The sequence below is a fragment of the Hydractinia symbiolongicarpus genome, chromosome 4 (genome assembly GCF_029227915.1).
Source record: "Hydractinia symbiolongicarpus strain clone_291-10 chromosome 4, HSymV2.1, whole genome shotgun sequence".
Taxonomy (NCBI): Eukaryota; Metazoa; Cnidaria; class Hydrozoa; order Anthoathecata; family Hydractiniidae; genus Hydractinia; species Hydractinia symbiolongicarpus.
The window spans coordinates 21,661,117-21,686,654 of record NC_079878.1 but is presented as its reverse complement, the minus strand read 5'-3'; the positions used below and the strand labels follow the sequence as shown (position 1 = coordinate 21,686,654).

At 34.4% G+C, this 25,538-nt stretch overlaps 1 protein-coding gene across 3 annotated transcripts in view; it reads left to right on the top strand.

Annotated features, from left to right (window-relative positions):
• Positions 1 to 17,796: 17,796 nt before the first annotated feature.
• LOC130641825 (kinesin-related protein 10-like) overlaps positions 17,797 to 25,538 on the top strand; it is a 32,262-nt gene continuing 24,520 nt past the window's right edge. For 2 of the 3 annotated variants that reach the window (XM_057448799.1, XM_057448797.1), the window contains exon 1: positions 17,797 to 17,923. In XM_057448799.1, the coding sequence (XP_057304782.1) occupies positions 17,843 to 17,923 (81 nt within the window). In that variant the 5' untranslated portion in view covers positions 17,797 to 17,842. Of the gene's footprint in view, positions 17,924 to 19,356; positions 19,504 to 25,538 lie in introns of those variants that run through there. The other variant, XM_057448803.1, reaches the window with a different exon arrangement.

The window sequence follows — 25,538 nt, the reverse complement described above, 5'->3', positions numbered from 1 at the left end:
ACGTTTGAAATTGGGATGCTGGTCTACTACGATCAAAGTTCATTCGTTGGGGAAAAGTGCGTTGCTTTAATTTTCTACGCTTTTCGCTTTTAGCATTGGCTGAGACGCTAAGTCGTTACTTAAATATTCATTAACCGTTGCCCAATCTTCTCTGTCTGCCAACTTAATGAGTTTAATACGTTTCTCAACTAAGGTCTTACCTTCAGAAAGCAATTTTTGCGCTTTTTCGATGTCCTTATCCGCCAAACTGTCCGCTGCCTTGTCGAATTTGTCCATAACGTTTTGGCAAAAGTTAAATTGGTGTTGATTTCCTTTGCCTTTTAGATTGACGCTGGCCAATTTCTTTTGAGATTCCAACGCTTTATCAATCTGTGACTGTTGGCTGTCTAAGAAACGTGAAGCAATTGTTTCAGCAACAGAGGTAGCAGCTGCCAATGTTTGCTCTTGGTGACGTTGAAGTGTATCTTCCACCAGCTGTTAGATACGTGTATCGAGTTCTTCAGGATTCGACATGCTGTTTATAGTTTGCGATGCTTTCCACGCGACCAAAGACAGAGGCTTGGCCGAGGATACAACACGTGCATTTATACTATTCTCATGCGCATGCGCATAACCCGAAAAATCGGGTTACATTGTAGTGCCGAATCCGAAAAGAAACTTTGTTCCCGACTTATCGCAGAACGTCGGAAACAGCGCTTACGACATGTAATAGTTTTAAATTGGTATTTAACGTGATTCATTTTACGCACGCATCCTATCATGTCATCGCTGAAATCTAATGGTGCTACATCAACCGTAGATATTAAACTTTTGTTGTTAGTTAAAATAATGTAAATTATAGTACTTGTATCTTCAGTCACTCGAGTAGGTTTAGTTATCAATTGATGTGCAAAACCGTGCAAAGTAATAAAGTCTTTTAATTCTCTGCATACATTTTTATTTCCGTAGTTAACATTGAAGGATTATTGTCTCAAGATTTGTACTGTTAATGAGAGTTAACATATCATCGAAAATGTTGTTAAAATGTGCGTGAAGATAATTTGACCCATCCGGGGGTCTGTAAAAACTCCCAACTAAGAAACTTTTTGACTTTTTCTGGAATATTTCTATAATGATACCTTCAACTTCATCTCTTTCAAGATCTTTTCTTCGTTTCCAACTGATTTTATCTGATATATACATGGCAACACCACCGTGGGTACCATTTGTTCTGTTCTTTTAATGAACTTGTACCCCAGAATTTGATACAAACTATCGTCATCGTTAAAACTGTGAGAATGAATATGTGTTTCGGATAGTGTTAAATCTACGTTTTTATACAAACCAAAAAACGATTGGATTTTTTCAAAACTTTGTAATAAACCTCTGATATTTTGATGAATTATGCGTATTCCTTTTTTTTTTGTCAAATTCTCCATACATGGATTAGGACCAGGACATGTCTCCACATCTCCACATAAGATCAACAAAATGTGTAACAACAATCTCGGTTTGAATTTCGAATAATTTTTTTTCTGTGTAAATAAAGATGATAAAGCAAAGTTCTCCTGCTCATACAATGTTTCAATGACCATAGGATTTCAGAATTCATAGTTATTTCATTTGCCGATAAACTCTCTATTAAACTAACTTTTTTTTTCTCAATAGAACTAATGCAAGCATCTCTTTGCACACCAACATCACTTGAAACACTAGATGCTGCTGCCTTTGGTTTGAAAAATGTCTCTAGACTTTGCGGAGAGAGATCTCCTTTACTTTTTCTTTGTGCTTCTTTCCAGTTGCATGAGAATCTAACGCACAACTTCCCATTGTAGACAAGTCTATATCTTTCTTACAAAGATTACGTCTAGCTACTTTTTTATTCTCAGTTTTCAAAATCCATAATTTGTACTTTATGTTAGTAATCTATTCTTCTTGAAAATGACATAATCTTTGTTTTGTACTCATTTCAATTTCTATTTTCAACTAAATGTCAATGTATATGACAGATTAGAATGGATGCACAAGAAACGGAAAATCATTTATACTAAAAGACAACAGTACAATTTTCATGTGTAGTTAGGAAGGGTACAATACAAAAATGACAGATCAATCAAATACCAAATTAAAGAAGTAAAAGAAAAAGTAAGAAAACATTTAAAAATGTTGTTACAGACAAAATGATTTGACATATTTATAAGTATTGTATATTCTACTAGTTAAAAGTCCAGGACCGTTATCAAAAAACCTTGTTTTTTAAGGATTTTTAATGTTTTTCCAGGTCTTCAAGGACACCCTTTCATTTTCCAGGATTTTCCAGGTGCTGGTCACCCTGTTGGCCTTCAGGATTGACGATCCTGCCGAGCCGAGTTCCTTTTAAAAGAGCAATTTTAAGCAATTTTTCGACCTTAGTAGCATAAAACCTCAATTACGACAAGTTGGTCCTGTTGTTGAGCTGGTCCATTGCAGCAATGATCTGTGTAGGGCTGAGTATTTGGCCCAGTAACACGTATAAAGCCACTGCCAGAGTCACAAGTTCTGGCGCACAGATCGTTGCCTGCTTTTTCATATCTACAAATACGTAATGAATTCCTTTGAAATTTATCTCTTAAAGGATATTCACTTTAATAAGTTTTATTTATTTTATGCACTGAATCGCTTGTTTTTATTGTCTCTAAACTGTAACTGTTAGCTGTTTCTATTATTGTTTTGTTTAATGTTTTCTGTTATATTCAAAGATTGTTCTTCTTTGTTCCTGTGTACTGTGTTACTTTAATGCTAGTCAAATGGTGATCGTATAATTTACCAATTCCTTGCAACAGGGAAGATTTTGGATTATTTCGGAATCTTTAGAGGGTATAACCTCTACATAGCCATAACCAACTCTCTTTATACAAGTATGATCATTACAGCTTGCTGTTTTGTTACGTCATTATCAATATCACAAAAATTGAACTAATATAGAAGTACCATCAGGGCCAGATGAATAGCTGGTTCCATAAATAATTTTGCTATGCGAGTCAAATAAACAGACTGAATGTTTTAGAGAATGCCATATCAAAGCAAAACTGTATCCCGCACAGGTAAGTATAGCACCCGAACCAATTTCACTGGGCGTTAGGGTTTTGTGCATGTGAAAAAGGTCTGTATGGTTTTCAAAAAGACGACTTCACACGGTTGACAAATCTACTGTAACTAATCGGTTTTCAATCATTCATTGTGAGGCATTTTATCAACTGCTTACTTGTAGCTTGTAACATTTTAAATAACACATTGCCTTGATTTAAAACATAGTCTAAGTCTTCTCTCTTGATAGCACTAAAGCATATAGCAATATAAGAATTACCAGTACACTGAAAACCTCCTGTTTCGGCAAACTGCGGTACCTTGATGAAAAGATCCTTTGACTATCTTGGAAAAAATTGATCCCGGATTACTCTCAATACCATGGAGAAGTAATAACAGGTATATCATTTTGGAAAAGTGAAAATTTGAGTAAGTGATGTGATTGACAAACAAAATTAACATAATATAATTAGTAAACTAAGTAAATGATAAAGTAAACGCTAGGTAATGTTGAGTAAAATTTTGACGAATGCAATAAATGTGACGAAAACTTACGTTGTGCTTGTCTTTCTTTTTAACTTCACGTCTACGTCTATAACATACAGCCTGTCCACAAGAGGAAGAGGAAGAAGGAAGAAGAAGTACAGTGTGGTCGCGCAAGAAATTCGGATTTGCGCGCAAAGCATGATGGAAAGCAATGCATGTGTCGAAAAACATGCAAAAATGTCAACATACGATCGCTTGATATATCAAACAACCCGCGTATACGCGATTTGAATTAGTTGCAGCATATACTTCCTCTCATAAATTATTGCGTAATATTTCTCAAAACGAGGCCAGTGTTGTGCCTTTTTCCTCTGACGAACTGTGTCGTACAGAGGATTTGTTGTGTAAAACTAGCAGGAGTATAATATTTAGGAGGCCCCCACCATACTGTATTTTGAATTTGGCGCAATTACAAAGCTCTCCATCATTTTGACCACATTTTATATATCTCCCAAATAACACGCTCGGGTTACGTCGTAAGCAAATTATGAAGCCTAAAAGCCACATAAAAGAAGAGATAAACTGTTGGTTTGTTGGTTGCTTGTTTATCAATATAAAAGTGCAAAAACGTTGTTTTGGTTGTAATTTTACAAAAATTAGGGAAGAATCATGAAGTGTTGGTAGAAGATATTGACGATTATTTTAAAGATTCATCTGTTCGTAAGTGTTAGCTAGCTAATTCAAATATGTTGAGTTGTCTAGCTAGGTAGCTAGCTACCACAGATATACCTTTTTCCAATTTTCTACTAATGTAGCTACATTTTTGAAGTTTTTAGCTGACCACAAAAAGAACAGCAATACCTTGACTTAGCCCTGACCTGTATCTCAAAAAATCCACCCCTTATCCATGATCAGTTAATGACCATATAACAATAAACAAGTCGCATACTTACTATGATGAAATACAAATGCAACTGATATTAACTTGTTAAACATTATTCCAATTTATTTTAGATGGAAAACCTTTAGGGTTGGACCTCTACATTGTACTACCGTTTGTCATTAGACAAGTATAATCATTACAGTCAACTGTTTTGTATCCTGATCAAAACACATGTCACCAGTTTCTTGTTTCCCAGACTTCTTATCCCTTCCTCTTACCATCGACCCTGAGATAAGAAGCCGTAAGCACTTTAAGATCAGAGCGCTTATAAACCACTGTGGTTCTCTTAAAAATGGGCACTATACAGCCATTGTTCAAGACTAAAAGACAGGCCAGTGGCTTCACTGCAATGACAGAGCTGTGACACAATGTGACGTTCGGAAGGAACTTAACAGCAAACTATCCTACGTCTTTTTCTTCCAGGCAGTTTGAAATAATAGAAAATAAAATAAAAAGAAAAAAAGAAAAAAAAATTAGAAATAAAAACGTCGCATAACAAGGGGTTTGACTTGCTTAGTTCCCTTTTTACAGGTTTCTACAAGTCTTGTCTTTGTGTGTGACGACCCCACTTATTACCCCAGTCAACCTTTGTTTTATATGTCAATAGATTGCACGGATTAAAGAACATTTGATGACAGAAGAGGATTCCAGGGCCTCCTGATGACCACTTAGTGCACCTCGGATTAGAGGTGCCCCGCCTGGAATCCTGACACCCATTGGTTGAGGCTTTGCGGCGAAACCGTTTGGTGTCAAGGTTGGGATTGTGCAATCTGTGTTGTTTGTGTGTTTGTGTGTGTGTGTGTGTTTTTTTTCATTGATATTGTGTATCCTGCGAAAAGGAAGTTTAATTGTCTTATTAGCAGTAACTTTGGAGGAACAAAACCTCTATGATTTAACCCTAAAACTTAACAGGTTGAGTATTTCATTGTGCCTTGCTGCAATGTTCAAAATTTCCCCCTATCATTATACGCAAATAAAAGGTTAGTTATTGATCGTGTCTATTTCAACCAAAATTACTGAAGAAAAAAATAGTTCAAAAAAATTTTATATTGTGTATATGCTGCCACAAATTATATTAAAACAGAAATAATCAAAGAAATTTCCATTTTCAGGATTCAGCAAACAAATGTTATACATGTAAATAATTTTTTGAGGAAATTTTTTTGATTATACTATTTTATTTATATATATAATTACTTTATATATACACATTGTTACTTTTTCAGTATGGGTTCCTGTAAGTTTGTTAACATCGCACAAACAAATATAATTTGATTTAAACTTCCAAGTATATTTAGTGGAACCACTCTGTCAAATATGTGAAAACATTTTAAACGTTAAATCATCCTTTCGGCATGTATTCTTTCTGAAGCTATTTGTTGACTTTCACTGACTTCTTTTTCTGACAGCTGGTCTCTCTACCTCGTAAAAATAAAAGAATAATTAATTCAACACCCAATGGGTTGAGATAATTAGCAATGAGGTAACCCCTATCTGCCATGACACCGTCACTTTCTTGCAACATCTCCTTAGTTAAAAAACCACTTTTTACAACTATGTTTTTATCGGATATGTTTCCTGGGTAAGCTGCAGACACGAAATTAAATCCACCACCTGGTGCGATGCTAGCTAACACTTTTACTGTTGTGTGACTTTTATATTCAGAGTACACCCGTTTGTGTAGCATTAGAGATGTAGGAAGCGCCACCTTGAATTCTACACAGTCTATTATACAGCGTACATTTGGAAAAAAAAATTTCATAGATTCAGGCATGGCATCAATGACTGCTTCTCTAGTTGGCCAAATACATATTGAACCAAATTTTACGTACATATCATTAACCCAAGTGTTTACTGTGTTTATAATTGTTCCTTCTGAAACGTCAAATAAAAATGTCAAATGTTTAATGTCGAAATTTCTTTTTAACCTAACCAAAGTTAATAAAAAACCTTCAACAGGAGATAAATTTATTTTACATCCTCTGTTCAAATCTCCCTTAATCTCTTGATTGTTATAAAACAAGGTTTTCCTCAAGTAAGCAGGATCTAAAAAGGTAAACGTATGAGAAAATATTGAGAGAGTGGGCAAAACAGTGTAATGGTTGCACGACTTGTCTGAAGATAGCACATGGTCTGTAAATCTCATTTTAAGGTTAGCTGACACTTCCAACATCTTTTTTTGCTTGATGACAAATCCTCCTCTAATTTTGATAACGGCTCTTTTAATTTTTTGTTTTCATCTTCAAGCAAATCTTTATTGTCATTTTTAGCCTTATCAGCATCTTGTGTACTACTACTACCATCACTTTTATTATCTTCATTCGTCATAATTCTAATAACAATAATAAGGGGAAGCTCTGTCCACTGGAGCCTTTCGAGTTTGAATATCTTTTTCAAAATTATTTCAGAAATGAAGTGTAGTCTTGGCACCATTTGTTAATTTCTTTTTTGTCCCACCAGGGGTTTTTAATAATAAATTAATCTGAAAGTGGAAGTAAGTAAGTAAGTATTTATTTATTTGTCCTAATAGACTGAATACCATTCCGATAGGATAATACCTAATATGTAGGAATGACCACCAAACCAAGTTACAACTTTGAAAAATTTTATAATTACGAACTTTATGTACTCATAAATAACGATCGATATATGCAACAATAAAAGGATTAAATGTTAAAACTACTGTATGATAAAAAAAAATAAAACTTGACCAGATACTTTAGATGACCCAACGACAGCGTAGATATATTAACTTCTAAAAACTGTTGAAGAAAGTTCCAGGAGATGATGGATTGAAACTGGATAGAATTATTCCCAAATGTGACTGTTCTAATTGCAAGCATGAAATGTATTTATAAAATTATTTAAAAGAGTAAAAGGTAGTTTGTTATTGATTAAGTTATAAAGAAAAATAATATTGCACATCTTGACATATCAAAAAAAAGAAAGAATTTTAAGATCCTGAAACAGAGGAGCAGAATGAGAATTAAAGTCGGAAAAGGTTATTTTGCGCATAGCTCTTTTTTGTAGATTTAAAACTCGTTGGGTTTTATAAGATGAGTTCTGACCCCAGACTTGACAAGCATAAGACATATGTGAGTGAAATAGGGCGAAGTATAGAGACACTTTTATAGTTAGAGAAATATAATGCCTGAGTTTGCACAGTGCGCTATTAGCTTGTTTTAATTTATCGTAAACAAAATCTGTGTGTTTTTCCCAATTTAACGTTTTCGTCAATAAAAGCACGTAAGTACTTAAGCTTCACTTCAAAATCAAGATACTTACGTTTGTGCCTAAAAATATTATATTCTGTTTTAGTAGAATTTAATGAAATTTTATTTGCGTTTAGTCAATTAGATAAACATTTCAAATCAATGTTAATTTTTTTGGAAAATGATTTAAGGGACTTGTTGCAGTATAAAAGTTTAGTATCATCAGCAAGAAGGTTAACTGTTGAATATATTATGGAGTTATTCAAGTCATTAATATTTAACAAAAAAAGAAGTGGCCCGAGGACCGAACCTTGGGGTACCCCATGTAATATCAAGCGAAGTTCAGAGGTGAAATTAGATATCGTGACAATATAATAAAATTGAGTGGTCTACTGTTTTGAACGCTTTCTGCAAATCGTTAAAAACCTGACAACCAAACTTGCCGGAGTCAAGAGCTTTATAAATAGCTTCAATACTGTTGATTAAGGCATTCGTAGTGGAATGTTTTTTGCGAAAACCAAATTGAAGGTGATAAAAAATTCTGTTGATATCAAGAAAGTTGGCTAAACGTTTGTACATTAATTTTTGGTATATCTTATCAATATTTGACAAAAGAGAAATTGGACGATAATTTTCAATCAAAAGTGGAGAGCCTTTTTTAAAAATTGGAATTACTTGAGCCTCTTTTAGTCTTTTCGGATAAACACCCGTTTAAAATGACAAATTTATAAGTTGAGAAAGTTGGATAGAAAGTTTGTTTTTAACGAGCTGTAGAATAGGAACCAGGGATACTGTTGGGCCCGGTACTATTATTTCCACCAAGTGTCGTAATAGTTGAGTAAACCTCAGTAGCTGTTGGAAATATATATAAAGTATTTGGAATTGGATTCTTAAACCATTTAGAAAAATGATATTGAGTAAAAGGAATTTTTGCTCTTATGTTTTCTGCGATATTAGTGAAAAAAATATTGAAATTTTGAGAAATGATTTTTGGATTGGAGGAAACCGAGTTACCGTTTTCCAATGAAATTTTGTGTTTGTTGGATGAATTTATAGAAATTAATTCTTTAATACCTTCCCAGACCTTTGACGCTGTTGGAATTATTTATAAAATAATTACAATAAGGATTTTTTTTTGCTTTGCTTTAAAAGTGAAACAATTCGACAGTTAGTTTTACCATTGGGACATGTTTGTCAATTAGGAAGTTTAAAATTTTAGAATAACAGACCACTCGAATAATCTTATTTATAACATATTTATTTGACAAACCCGCTACCAAAGTATTTCTGGAAATTTAACGGTGGGATTATCTGATCACATTCCCCAATTTCTTTTCCTCAATGACTTTACTTTTTCATTTAAAAAACATGAAACCGTCTATACCAGAAATGGCCTCTTTTGGACGAAGAAAGTTTTAAACAGGATTTTCGTAGTGTTGATTGGAATAAAATTCTAGCGCTGAAAAAATGTGATGCTGGTAGCCAAGCTTTCAAAAGGAGAGCGTCTGATTTACAGGAAATACAAAGCCATAACCCTTGCAAGAATTTCGAGTTAACACCGTTACACTTACCGTGGGACCATCTAGAGCATGACGTGCAAAAAAATGCAGTAGTTTTATTCACCTTTCTGCTGCATACACGACAATCATTATTTTCAACACCTGACATAAAAATCCAGAGAATCCAGAGAATGTGAGCTCATTTACTGCGAATACGCATTTGCTTGAGTTGACTCGCAGTGCATTGTCGTAGAGTGTTTTCAGTAATTTGTCTAGTCTTGTTGCAGTTTCATCTATGCTTTTTCCCCATAACAGGATATCATTCGAAATTGATTTTGTTCCATCGACACCTGCAATACAATGCTCAATACACCTTTCCCGAATTTATATTTTGTAAAATATTGCGTGCATAAAAACGAGGCAAATCTTGGTAAACATTATTCGCGTTCATATAAACATGGAGGAAGACAATACTATGATAGATATTTGCTTATAATAATTGAGGAAAATATAGATTTAGTCTTCGATGAAATTGAAGAAAAAGCGTTAGGGAAAACAAGGAGAGAATGCCACCGTTCACGATAAAAGAAATTGAAATGCATCGACAAAATAGTGGTAAACAGCACGGTGTGGTTATTATTAAGACTTTGGAGCGTTGCAGAAAGTTTAGGGATGAACTATACATATCTGCTGATAGCATTTTCACATCAACAACTACATTTGCTCCAAGTAAAAACAGAATTTTTAAAGACTTAGTTATGGTCAGCCCTGTAAAAAGTAATGCTGACAAAAAGGTATCCATCTAATGTTATATGATCCTAGAATTAATGATAGTTTGTGTAACATAAATCAAAGAATATTAAAACTGCAAGAAGATATGCTTATGGTTGACAAACGGGTTGGTTTTGCTCATTGTATTGACAGTACACGAAAGAGAAAAAACAACATTAAATATGGGAACTTTCTAGTCGGATCTACATTGTCACACCAACTACTACCGTTAGAACATAATATCAAGGTTGTTACTAATAATAATATATCAAATACTTCAAATAAATCAAAGCATAACGAAACACAACCCTATGAGTTTATTGATGTAAATCCTGTATTAATCCCAAAAGATTGAGGTAAATTAAATCAACATTACACACGCCTAGCTGTTCAGTAAAGTCGTTTATAGTATCATCAATTAGTTTTTCTTTTAACATTGAATTCCTCAGTTTTGATAGTTTCTAATTCATCAGGAGTGAGTCAGAAGTGGGCTGTTCTTCAGTGATCTCAGCAGAATCAGATGAATAACTTTCATATGTGCTTTTAGAATCTGTTTCGACTACTACAGGAAGTGCTCTTTTGTCGGACTTTTCCTTTTTTGTGCTGTATTATTGTGTTTGAACGTAAATATATATGGCACAGAGCCATTGAATAATGTTTTCCGTTCACAACCAAAACCTAATTTCACACAGTGTACTTCAAAGTGTTCGCATACTTTTGTGTTCTTGTTTACTGTGAACACATCACACCTCCCCTTCTACGATATCTTGAAATGATGCTTACCCATTGTTTTCTCAAACTTGGATCCGATGGAAATGAAAACATTCCAATGTCTGTTTAACTCTGGGTTTATTAAGAGTAGAACTTTTGCATAACGGTACGCAACAAGAGTTACCAGGTCGAGAGGTCGATATACCTGGATAGATTAAATTATGATAAATTTCTTGCTGACCTTTCTGATTGCTACTCGCCATCACAAATACATATTCTTCTTTTACAAGACAAGTATGTTTTTAAATACATTATAAGTAGTTTCGTTAAGAAAAACCTGCAATCCTTTAGAAAAATACACAATGAAAGATCATTCACAACACATAAAAGTATCACACTCACCAGCTGTATTTTTAATGTTTACAAAGTTTACTAAGAAGTGCCTCGTTTTCATGCCGATGATGTAATCGATAATTTAAATTCCGGAAAGGTGTATTGTTTTCTGAAATTGTTCAAATGCAGAATTAGTTCCATAGATGAGTCGTTTTGATTGATAACAGCTTTTGTGAGTTATAAAGGAGGTAATGTGTCTAGAACTCTCATCAAGCCCTATTTGATGATAACCTTCTCTTCGATCAAGCTTGCAAAAATATTTTGCGTCATTGAGTTCCGGTAGTATCTCATCTAACTTCGGAATTTGATGTCTCTCTCTTATTATAGCTTCGTTTGCTCTTCGCATGTCAATACATATAGTCTTATTTTCCCATTTGCTTTGGGTACCACTACTATTGGGTTTATCCAACTAGTTGGTCCATTTACTTTTTTATGTAGTCATTTTTAACTAATCTGTCTATTTCATCTGATACTGTCTGTCTAGTATGGTATAGCAATCTTCTCACTGGTTGCTGGACTGGTGTGATTGACTCGTCGATGTGAAGTTTAAGCTGGAAATTCTTGAGTTTCCCCATTCCACTGAAAGCTTTCTTGTGTCTATCTAAAACTTCTTGTATCTTTGGGTGTAGGATTCTCTGAATTACTTGTTTTATCTGTGATGATTTTCTCTGCATTAGACAGTAGCATTTGTACAGGTGTTGTGTCCATGTTATTAATAGATTCAACATTTGGTGGGCCAATTCTGATAAGATCTAGTATCTTCGCACTTTTTAATCCTAATAATGCTCCTCAATCACCTTCGACTACATAGCACTTCAGTTTTGCTATTTTCCCATATGAAGTCCTGGTGATTGCTTTGAATGTTCCTCTGACTTTCAATGGTGTGTTTCATTGATAAGGATATATTTTTGTAGAACATTTTGCTAGTTTCGGTGCAGGGACAATCTTTTCGAATGTTTTTGAATATGCAGAATACATAACAATCATCTTCGTCATTTGAGTTTGACTCTTCTTCACTTGCATTGTCTTCTGTGGTTCTAACTTTGTGTTTCTGTCTGTCTAATTTGCTTTACGGCATTTTGCAAAATGTCCAATGAGACTGCATTTCTTGCATGTTTTCCCTTTTGTTATTCTACAATCTTTGCTAGAGTGTGACGTCATGCCACATCTACCACCGTGGTTATTGTTGTAAAATATTTTTGCTGTCTCTGCTAACGTCACTCTTATTATAGACTTTCTTCCCATTGTTTTTGTTGTAATTTCGTTTGTTTCCGAAATTATTCATTCCATCATGGTGTTTACTTCACCTACACTTAATGCGTTTTCTTCAATTTTCTTTGTTTGACTTGCTGACTGTTTAAGTCTGTTTCCTGAAGTAATCTTCTGCGAAATTTTGAATTTCGACATTTTGCGATGACTTGATCTCTGATCTCATCATCCAGATTTGTGTACTCACAGTATTGTGCTAACTTCCTCAGTCTGGTAACAAATGCATCAACTGATTCTCCACTTTCTTGCTTTGCTTCGTGGAAAATAATTCTTTCATATGGTACATTCTTCTTGACATTGAATTGATCGTTCAACTTTGTCAATGCGTGTTGAAATGTTGTGGCTTCATCTGAATTGGGTAAAGGGTCAAAGATTTGCTGTACTTCCTCTCCTGACATGTGCAGATGTGTGGCTCTTTTTTGACCATCATTTACGATCCCAGACGCCTCAATAAAGTAACTAAAACTCTTTCTTCACTGCTCCCAACGCTGTGCTAAGGTTGATAGCTCCCCTTTTGGGTCAAACTGTGTTAATGCTGGCAACTGTACTGGTATTGCAGCTGTAGATATTCTGATTTTGACTTTCTATGCTTTTGTTTCGATAACTAATTCTGTTAAAACTTGCATGAACTCGGATCCTCTGCTCGTCGCCAATTTTTAGTGTTCTAATACCTAGCTGACTAAGATGAACCTAGAATAGTCTGACCAATCAACTATGTGACACACGAATTCTTATATAAAAATATACCGCCATATTTATATTTCGTCTCCACGTTCTATATATCTACAATTCTCACGGTCGCCGATTATATACAAATACTACAAGATTTTTACATCTTCTAACTCTTGTACTTCTGCAAGTTCTACGTTTGATTTTGCTACTTAGCATTGAATAGTCACGCAACATTTCTGGTAATACTGAACATCGTTGGCTGATGCATCGCATTCATTTGGGATATCGTTCATTTGAATCAAAAATCATGAATCCTGAAGTTGTTCAGCTACATGAAGCATACCCTTGCCAATTCCATTAATTTGATCTTCATGCTATTTATCTCCGTCTTTTGTCGTAAGCTTCAATATTTGACTGAGTGTCTTTAATACACACTTCATTATTGTTTTCGTTATCATCAATATTCAATGATATCTTTTGATATCTTTCCTTTAATGTCTGAATCCTTTTAATGTTCGTTACATCTTTGTAACATTGTAAATAGTATTGACACTCAGATTGTAACAATTTATTTGATGATGAAACCAAGTTTAAAAAAATTAAAGCAGATTCCACTTTTTCACGATTGAAATCGCTACAAAGTTACCTATTACCACTCCTTAAACGTAACGAGATTGTTAAAGCTCGGTATAAATCGATGCGTCCTAAGCATGCAAAACCTGCTTGTTTCCATGGGCTTCCCAAAACACAAAAAGCCTTTAAAGGATGACCAAAGTTTAGACCCATTAATGACACAACAGGATCCACCCATGATCATGTTAATAAATTTCTATCAAGCCTTCTTTTTCTATTAACACATAATAACTTTGTCGTAAAAGATTCTTTCGACATTGGGATCAAGCTTTGTAATATACGACGTGAATTGTTTGTTGAAGGATGTGTTTTTGTGTCTTTTAATGTGACATCACTTTCTACGAATGTTCAATTAAATAGAACTATTGATGTTTTTTTAGACCGAATTTACAACAAAAAACTGCTCAAACCAGATCTAAAAAAAGTCCACTTTCAAGAAACTCATCAAGGATACTGTGTGTTTTCTTGTAATGATCAGCTTTATGAACAAAGTGATGGGTTCAGTATTGGTAGCTCAATGAGCCCACTACTTGCAAACTTAATTATGACTGACGAGGTAATAATTAAAAGTTTAGTAAAAAGATGGTACAAAAAAATATTACGGCAGATACGTTGACGACACCTTGTTGGTAGTATGATTAACAGTTTTGATTCGAATCTTAAATTTACGGTTGGTACTTTAAAAATGAGGTTCAAAATTTTTTGGATATAGAGATTGCACCAGATGGTCTAACCCTCTTTTGTAAAGATACGAACACAGGACAATATACAAACTTTGATAGTTATACAAATTGAAACCATATAATTGCCGGGATTCGCAGTCTTGTAACTCGAACTAAAAGGATTTGTTGCAATAACAAACTTTCACAAGAACTTTTAATGATTCGCATATTTGCTTCTTGGAATGCACTTGGCAAACATTTTTGTACTGGCATAATTAAAAGAACACTTACGAGTTAAAATAACACTAGTGCTGAAAGCACTACTAATGCCAATGCTGTTACTACTTGGATGAAAATACCGTACCTTGGCGAGCAAAGCCAACACTTTGCGTAGGTCTGTTCGGGGAAACATGATACTTATTCTGAGAGTAACTTATTCAACAACAAGATAAAACACCGTTAATGTCAAAGTCAAATGTAGTATATCGTTTTTGTTGGCACGGTTGTTCCGCTGATTACATCTGTAAAACAGAGCGGAAGCTACATAAACGTTGTCTTGAACATGCGACAACAAAAGACAGTGCTATTTTATACAATTACATTAACAAAATGATGCATTATGATTTCTTGAACTTGATAAGCCCAAACAAAAGAATTACAATGTGTTGAAAACAACTTTCTTAATTCTATTTTATTCGACACTAATTGGTCATTTTATCACTTTTACTTTTAAAGCGAACCTTGTTAATAGAATTTTAGTTGCCCGAAATGTGTATACGTTGGTTGTACGAAATATAGCTTTTTTAAAAAAAAATTTATGTCGTTGCTTTGAATATCGAGTACGGATGAATTTATCCAGACTATAATAAGTGTGTCTGTGTAAATAAAACAGAATATCTTCATTTTCCTTTAATGTTGCCACAGGATTTATGTCTTATTTGTTAACCTTTCTGAAGCTAAAGCATTTTTAAAATTAGCAAGGTCATTGCATTGCACTTTTATGTTACGGCCTTATGTATTGGAAATGGTTTAAATAACTGACGCCATCTCCCGCGTGGGTAACTAGAGGCCACCTAGCACCATATTGAGTAAGTTTCTCAAGGCTGGGTCAACTCACCTTTTTCGGAACAGACAGGTTGATGACGTCATTAAAAAACCTTTAAACCCTAATATTTATGTAACCTATGTAACCGTTTGTCAAAAGTACATGATCCTATACATTTTCCTGATAAGTGTTTTAAGCTCTACACAATGAAGGCAACGGCTAAAAAAATTCTTAAACCCTTATATCTCCTTAATCTTTTGTCCAATGTACGTGATCTTATATATTTTCTTGATCAGTTTTCAAGCTCTACACATTTGAAGCAACAAGTAAACAAAAATGATTTTTCTCCTGACGGGTTGACGGCATCAAAATTCAAGCACATAAGCAATTCGCATGGTGGCACCTTAGCAGGCATGGTGGATGTGCTCATTTTCCTTTGAAGTCACCAAAATTTTCATTAAAGTCACCGAAAAAAGTATCTCTTATTTGTTCACTGCCTAGTACCAATGCATTTAGACCGCCTTCAATTTATTTAATAAGAATAGTGAAGCCGTTGCATTTTTAAATATAAGGCTAAATAACTTGGAAATGGTTGCAAATAACTGACGTCATCTCTTGCGTAGGTAACTAAGGATAGAACTAATTTCCTTATGCTGGGTCAAACCACCCGCTTTGGAAACAAACAAGTTGATGACATCATCAATGAACCTTCAAACCCTAATATCTCTGTAACTGTTCGGCGAACGTGCATCATCCTATACATTTTCTTGATCAGCGTTTCTAGTTCTATAAGATGAAGGCAACAAGGATGCAAATTTAAGAAAAAATTATAAATTGGTGGAACATTGCTGACATCCTTAAAAAAACTCGTATATCTCCTTAAACGCTGACAAACTGCGCGATCCTATACATTATTTCCATCAACGTTTCAAGCTCCACAAAATACAGGTATTTTTTTGCGTATTGACAGCACATCCTAACATCATCAAAATCCAAAGATGGGACCTTATTATATCTTTTTAGCCTAGGGTGATTTTGCATGAGCCTTTTCCACAATAAAAAGAAGTTTGATATTTCGAGACATTCTAGTGTACTTACTTTTGAGGGCGAAAGGTCTGTCGGTAATACCATTTTCGGGTCTTCCTTAGGGTTGTTTTATTATTTTTCCCAGTGTCTATGTGCTGGAGGACATTGAATGGAGAGAAACGATTGTGAGTTGTATCCTTATAAAATGAAATTATTTAATTGTGGGTTCGCTGTAAAGAGGTGTTTGCTATGTGGGAGGTGGTTTCACTGTATTTTTTCTGAAATATGGTTGCTAAAACCACGTGCTAAACATGCACGAATTATGTCCGGAAGCCTAACCGTGAGATGGGCGTGCCTCGACGGTTTTCCCAAATAGTTTCTATAATATTATTCGTATTTGGTCTGTAATCCGATTTGATGTCGTGGTAAAGGACTCACAAACTGTGTCTCTACAAACTCCTTGTTCTCTACGAAAAAGCACATGCGATAGTTTTTTTATCGAATTGCCTGCGACCTAGTAAAAAATGCTTTGTTAACGGATGCATCAAGTATCACGGTCGGTTTTTCCATTGGTCAGGAACTAATTTGTCGACTATAATAATACCTTTACTTTTTCTGTTGTTTATCTATTTGCGCGGGATAAAGCAGCTACGGACATAATAGGAAATGCGGTATGGTTTTATTGAGATTTTGTCCAAGTGCACACGCGCCAACGAGCGGTCGTGTTTTCATGGATTTTTCAACTATTTTTTTATGTTAACCCATATTTTTGAAATTATAAATAGGCGACTAAATTTTTTTCCATGTCTACCACTTGTTTAAAATTTTGAATAGCCTACTAAAAATGGCACTAATGAGCTTCCGTAGTTAAGTGCGAGTTTTCTCTATAATAATAGTTGTATTTTGTATTTCTGTCCACGAGAGTAAAGTTGTGCTACAGACGCATCAACAGAAAATGCGATATATTAACGATGCGAATTCCCGTGAACTAAACATGGTAGCTGCGACGGGCGAATCCCTCTTTTTCAGGTGAATTCCCGTCTGTTCTTTTGACGGGTGAATTCCGGTGAAATTTGTCGGGTTAACTTCTATTCTACATTATAACATAAGTATTTCGTGAACTCAACTTATGCGGAGCCCACAGGTCATTTTCATTACTTCGTCAAAAACAGACAAACAATGATCTAGGAATTTTTTCGCGGGCTAACTATTAATGTATTCATATATTCTGCCATCGTCGTTTGAGCTGTGAAGAGAAATATTGTTCTTTTTTTGTTATTGAAATTTCTTTATTTTCTAGCATGGTCAACATTCATCTGTAATAAATTATGCAAAATTATTAGAAAGCTTAAATACTGTTTTTTTTAATTTTTTATAAATTTTAGAATATGTTTTGATTCAGCTTAATGTTCATTTTTAGCGTTGTGTGTTTTACTTTATATTATCGTCTGTGTGTCTCTATATTACCTCGCACGATGTACGAACACAAGACCAAGTGTAAACAAACCAAGAGTTATAAAGAATCTATAAAGACTCGCATACGAAACTCGATGAAGGTATGTACTTGGAATTACCTCAAAATTTTCTTAAAGAGAATATGGAACACGAAATGAAAGTCATATTCTTAAACTTTAAGAATTGTATTAGAATCAAAATAAAATAAATTCTAATTATTTTTATTGTAAACACGTTTTTTGGCTCATCTGCGCCTCCTTTATGTTTTTCTAAAGGAGAGTATAATTACACCAACCAATTGCATAATTAGGCAACGTCACAAAATGTTCCGCATATAGAATTCATACCGCAATATTAGAAACTTAAGACTTTCTTGCGCTGTATCATTGGTGTGAAGGTAATCGTTGCTAAATTTATCCTTACCAACAATTTCTTTTCTAATAAAGAATAAGTAAGAACTCCATACGCCATCTTAGGTCAGAAGAGACCTCGGAAGGTGGTTTTTAAAGCCATTCTTATTTTTCAATTTATTCTGCAAAAGTTTGTTTGAGTAATGTTAATGATAATCTTAACGACACTTTTAAATGAGAACAACCGCAATATTCTCCGAGATAAAGTTTTGGTTTTGCGTTGCGCATTTTATAAATCCGAATAATCACTTTGCAGCCAAAAATAAGCGGGGATGGTGTGGTGGTTTCAGGTTCGAGTCCCTACTCCGGCGCACTTTAAATGTAGTGTTGTCAGCCAATTTGGTGCTATCTACTGACCACCAATTGGCTTGTGTGGCAGGTAAGCAAGTAAGAGCAATATTTTGTACTAAAATCCAAGAATAACAAGAAGAATAGTAACAGAGAAGTAGTGCATTGATATGTTACAAATTAGGCCCCATTTCAGTAAGAATATTTATTGTGTGCATTCACCCTTGTTGTCAGGGATTTTTGCCTGTTTTAAAAAATCCCTGGGAACAAAGGTGGCATGCGTTACCAAGTCTTAAACATTTTTTAGGATTAAAAACGCACGATAATAAAACGTTCCAACACTTTCCCAAAGTTCAATGTACAAAACAAAGTAAGAAGGTAAAGTGACTACATTTGTTTTGAAAGTTTCTTAAATTTGTTTTTTGTTTTTTCGATTCCATTCCAAAAACGTGAGCCGGTTCCCTTCCACTTCTTTTTCTCAAGTAGTTGTGAATGACGTAAAAAGATCAATCAACCCCAAACGGATTCTATATTTCTCTTTGCCGGAAAATACGGTCGGTCTATGTTTTATTGTCGGCGTTATGTCATACTCCGACACCGTCATTGCGACCTTATCCGACAATATGTGGTTTGACAGCCGGCATAATGCATATTCGGTATATAAAACACGGTATAATTATCGTTGTGTGAAATTATATACAAATTTAATAAATTTGTGAAAAGAGACACACAAACCAAATAGTAACACAAAGTATATAATAATTTTATGCATTAAAATGTTTATTTTATTAATTATTTTTCCGAAAAAAAAAACAATGAAACAATAATGTCAAAATAAAAAAACAATTTAGGAAATAATTGAACTACTTTGTGTGCACGATACGCGACATCATTATTGTGTAAAAGAAACTTGAGGAAGACAGTGTCCTCGATTGCAACTAGTACTGTTTTTTCTAGTTTTTTGATCATTCAATGACCTTGTGGTGAGTCGCTTTTTATTTCATTTCTTGGAATTAAATTTGAGTAAATGTTAATTTTTTCTGCATATGCACTTTTGTAAAATGAAGGACAAGAATTGTGAACTTAGTGGGATGTACATGTAGGTGAATATTTATCATAGCACATCCGTATTTCATTCTCAACAGAGAATGTTTCACCCCGATCAGACCTCTGATCATGACGGGCAAGTATAATGTGTGTAAGTCATATTGAAGAAGAACTACTTTGTTCATCACTATAATACTGCCAAGCAATGAGCGGGATTTGATCCGCCGTCCCCAGAACTGAGAGCCGCAGACCGTAGTGCCGCACGTAGTGTAGTGGGTTCGTCTGCAGCTCCCAGTTCTGGGGACCGCGGATCAAATTGTATTTTTGCTTGTTATATCAGTGCGTTTCAACTGACGAACATATCGTACTTTAGAAATCGACTTGGTAATTCCAGAAGACAGTTAGGTTGCTAAGGGAACATGAAGTTTAAAGTAGAAACGAAAGGCTGATATTCTATATTCTCTGAGCACGGATGATGTTAGAAAGGAAAAGGCTAAAACTTGGTTCATAAAACTGTACAACTGCAAACTGTGTTTTTTAGCCGTTTATAACATGCTAATACAAAATTTATCATCAAGTGTAGAATTCCCAATTTATGAACATTCAATTAATACAATTTGTTTGCCTTTGAGTTTGAGTCAACAACGATGAACTCTGAACGATTAGTCCGGAAAAGAGTTTAGATTTCTAAGAATGCGTTTTTTTTTTCTGTAAGACTGTTCTATGAGAGTGTTCTGTGACAGTGTTCTGTGAGAGTGTTCTGTGACAGTGTTCTGTGAGAGTGTTCTGTGAGAGTGTTCTGTGAGAGTGTTCTGTGAGAGTGTTCTGTGAGAGTGTTCTGTGAGAGTGTTCTGTGACAGTGTTCTGTGAGAGTGTTCTGTGAAAATATTCTGTGAGAGTTTTCTGTGATAGTGCTCTGTGAGAGTGTTCTGTGAGAGTTTTCTGTAATAGTGTTCTATGAGAGTTTTCTGTGACTGATTGACATAAGCTCATTTTCTTTTGCTGATTGTCAAAAGCTTATGTCGTTTTCCTTCAAGTTAAATAACAGTTTATTTAGCTAATTGCAATTAAGAGGATCTAATACATTGAAATAATAAGATCAATTTCATCTGATTAATCCTAATCAAGAATTTTAATGTACTACACGATTTTGAATGATCAAAAACATAAATCCAATAAATAAATACGATAAGATAAATAGAAAAGAATTTCTTATTGCGCAACATTTTTTCTTTGGTGCTTTCTTGCAAATTTTATTCTCACCTCGGTGCAAATAAAAAAGCGTTGTCAGCTAATCTAGCGTCATCAAATATTATTTCGAATTTCGTGACAGGTCAACCATCATAACACGAATATATCTGATAAATGGACAGTTTTTTTTTTTTGCAACGTAGTGACAAAAAGCTGAGGGTGGAGTTTAGCACACCAATTATATAATTGGTGTGCTAAATTAAATAAGTGCCCAAGGTATTAATTTAAAAAAACTTAAGCCAGGATAGTTTACCAGAACATTTGCTCTTAAAAACTCAGGGGGAAATCAAAAATGGAGTTGTAGGTGAAAACGTGTAAATTTATAGATTAAATGTCAAAAAAAAGCTTTCCCCATTCTTTGCTTTATGGATTCACATGACTGTAAAAAAGAGCTTCATACTTTCAATTTTTTTTAATATGAATATATACGCTGTTTTTTATGGGTAGGGATGGAGGGCGTGGGGCGTAGGATGTTAAGGAAGGCGTTGAAAATGATAGTGATAAATCTATCACTGAAAAAATTCTATTTTTAAGTTTGATTATTATTGATTGACACTTGGATTGATCGAGGAATGAGGTTTGATATCAGTAGGACCTAAAACAGAAAGTCAATTTTTTTATGTTATATGTGATGTCATAATAAAATAGTTCTTACTCACGTATATATTTATAAATTTACTTTGAATCCCACCATTTTGTATTTTAATCAATTTTCGCAACCATGCCAACGGGATGCCGTTTGATGCAAAAAGAGGAAAGGAAGATAACTCCCCCTACTTAAGGCTTGACTCCATCGCTTTGTATTTGAGTCTGTGTGGCTGTATGATTTTTAATCCAATTTTTTCGTATACATAATAAAAAAAATTGCAAGAAAACACGTAATCAATTAACCGGTTTCCGATTCAAGGTTAAATATGTTGATTATGTTTTGGACAATAGCTAAGCTGATGGGGTCTCTTGCACGCTAATCGATAGATAAGCATGTCTTCCTGAAACGCTAGAGCTAAATCAAAAGCTCTAATATAATTTTCTTTTGTGCCCATTTCTGTTTTTCTGTCTTTACTTAACGTTTGTATTAGCGTACAATGGCTACTTAATTGAAATTTTTCTTTATAATAAGAGCGAGGTAGATTACGTAATGAAAACGAGGCTAACATATAATGAAACGATTAGTGTGCGAAAGTATAAAGTAAAACACAGTTTTAAAAGGTTTTTATATAACTTATGAAAGAAATCGTATAATTGAGTGTGTTCTCCTGGCGCAGTTGTAGCAACGCGTTTGTATATAAAGAAAGCGATGAAAAATTGTTCAACATTTAGTCGACCGTCAATTAACATGCTGATGTCAGGAAATTTAAGGTATAATGATTGGATATTGAATGCGAAACATAATGACTTTTGGGATAAGAACCAATTCTGGAAATTATTGCCAATTGATAGAGATGTAAGTTTGGATTTCATTTATAATTTTTGAACAATATTTATGTCACGCACTTGTGACTACATTTATACGTCTAACATTCGTTCTTGTTGCTATGACTGAAAATGGCTTTAAGATCATCAAGCCAAAATGTTGGATCTATCAAGACGCAAAAACTTTGTTTGACCCTTGTACAAAACTACACTCCTTCACTAAGTATATTGACACAAGGCAGCGAGTTTCGAAGCCGGTGGAAACAGGACGTAGGATCTCAAGTCATTTGGTAATTTTTTTTAAATGTGCCAATGTCACGCTGACGTCAGCACGACATTTCTGCAACATTTCCTTTCCATCGTGTACCCTGCCATGGATTATTCCGTAAAAACGGCATGTTAAAAATGCGGATTTTAAACACTACTTGGCTAACCCACGCATGATTAGAAAGGTTGACAAGTTATTTCTATTTGCTGACTTCGTGGAATGACCTAAAAATGTCGTTGTTTAGTGATTTGAGTTAATGGGGAAGAGGGGAGAGAGAGTTAGGGGATTGGGGCTGAGGCTGGGGGGAGTGGTGGGTAGTGCCAATGTGTTTTCACTTTATAACTAAAAGCTATCATTAATATGGATCGTTGAGCAAATCAGATAAATCAAAGCAGAAGCGATGACAATATGATCGATAGGTTGGCTAAATGTTTACTAGCTTTTTTGTAAACCAACGTTCGTGCGTGATGTACATCGCAATGACGATGACGTCATCTGTTATGAAACGAAATAAAAAAGTATGTGAAAACTAGAGGTAATCTTGTTAGCTATGTAATTATACGTTTTGTGTTCTGTCGCAATGGTAGGGACGAAATTTTTACAAGGATTATGTATGCAGAAAAAATAAGGAGTGGGTACATGAGAAAGTTTAGAAATATCCGTACGGAAAAAAGCGGAAAAATACCTGATTGCATCAACAGTTATTTCTCTTAAATTCCGCAATACAGTCAGCGAAATGTTTCATCAAACCAAGTTGTTTTTTTTTTTTCGTTACACTTCCTTAATTCCAGATCAAATAAAATGTTTAGTTTTACTTTGAGCATTAAAAGATTAGGCCAGTAGCTGACTACAAGTTTTTGGAAAAGTAAGGGTGTGTAGATTTTAACCTCCTAGATTGGGTAAAAATTTGTTGTTTTTTTCACAGATTTTTTTGACAGATTCAATAAAAATTGATTCACCTATAAAAAAATTAGTTTTAAGCGATTTCCCACCAACTGCTATCAAATTAAAAGGCATCCTCTACCCCCAAGGCTTCCAATATTTTTCACGTCAAGCCGGTAGTAAAATCCCGGAAACGGGTGGTAAATAGAAATAAAAATAAATGCACAATATCATGCTCAACTGAGCTAAAGAAAACATTAATTGCTATTGTCAATAGAAGGGGTAGGTATCACATATCGGATTCCTGTGTAAACCTATCCTATGCACAAAAAAACCATGCAGTACATGCATATATTATTTTTCTTGTTGATGTCACGTGATCTGAATCGTTTATGCATTAACACATGCGCACTATGCAAAACATCTATCCATTATAAAAGCGAGTCAGCTCAAGTCAATAAAATCTCAGTTGATTCAAGCGCGACTTTATCTCATCGAGTGGGTTTGTGTCTCGGCTAAGTTGACAGTTTTAGGTGCATCTCAACAAAGACTCATTCTAATTAAATTGGTAAGTGATGAACATAGGGTGCATTGGGCAACTGTAGGGTCAGGGGTCATGGATGGCGCCTCTCAATTTGCAAATTGAGAGGCGCCATTCTTGTCAATTGCTTTAAATTTGTGAGCTTAATCCTTTTTTTCAAGTGTGTGAATTGTTTGTTTTCATTCCATCTAAGTTTTGCTTGAATTTTTGTGTTTTTAATAATTTATTCAGTTTCAAAGGAATTAGTACCGCAGATTTCTAACAAAAGCGTGTGCGAAATATGGCCGATTCGCCATCCCAACTTTCTCGTTGTTTCCAACAAATTTTTCTGTCCCATAACTATTTAAACAAATTCTTCTTTGATCAACAACTCTTGTTGCTGCACACTTTTATCATAAGAAACCTGGGGAGAAGTCTAGTCTTAAATTTTCTTAATGTGTTATTTTCTTATCCCAACATTTATATGACAACATTGGCATGTGATGTTAGAACAATTTAGAAAAATTACCAATCTTTACTCTTTTATAATAGCCGTATCCCGTCTGCCTGTTTATCTGTCTGTTACGAAAACACGAAATGCGATATATAAAGGACGGACAACCCCGTGGATTTTTCCGTGGGTTGACGACTAGTAGCTAATAATTTCGGGAAATATTCTATCCTTATTTGTTTAGTTTTTAATACTATTCTCAGGTTTTAAATTTTTTTTAAAGTCAGGTAGACTTAGGAAGATAGAAATCTTTTCTTTTATTACACAATATTACAAACCTTCTTTTTACACGCCATATTTAAAACAATGTGTTGGTAAATGACGTCATTGTAAATTGACATAATTAACGATGCGACAAAATATATTACAGGGTATGAACATTACATATCTATCAAATCATATAGAGATATTTGCTCGCATTTAATTGTTAAAGAAGGCTTTTTCGTTCCGTCATACAATTTAAAATTATTGAATTGCGAAACTCAACCTCGTTCCTAGAGTATGTAGTGTTTTCGATACGTTTCCTGGGACAGAGATTGACACTGTCTAATTTTTGAACACAAATATCTCATTGTTTGGGATTTTTTAATTTTTTAATTTTCTTTCTATCCTACATTCTTTTTAATAAGAGCCGAGAAATTTAACTTGTCCATGTGGTGTCCTTGTTTCTGCATATATTCAGCCTGATATTTTTCCTAATTTGTGAAATTTTACAGCCTAATCTCCAGGGATTGTGTAACATGGTATCGCCACCGTGATGTCAGAAGACACAAAACGTTCTGGGACTATTGTTGCATTTCTATTTTACAGTAGAATTTCTAAGGATGCTGTGAAAAATTTTACCTTTTGAAAAATGTGTTTTTATGTTTTTTGCGTTTTTCTAGGATTAATAGGATAGTAAGACTTCGGTCTTGTCATTGTATTATTAAGTTCTAATTTTTGATTTTTTTGTATCCATCCCCAGTCTTGTTGTTTTATGAAATTATTCTAAAAAGTATATCGGAGCTGATTTGGACTCCTTGATCTCTGCCTCGTAGGATCTCCAAATCGTGTTATTATGTTTTAACTACTCTTATAGGCTATTAATCACCCTCGTCCCAGGGTTTTTTGCCTGGGGAGGAGGGTG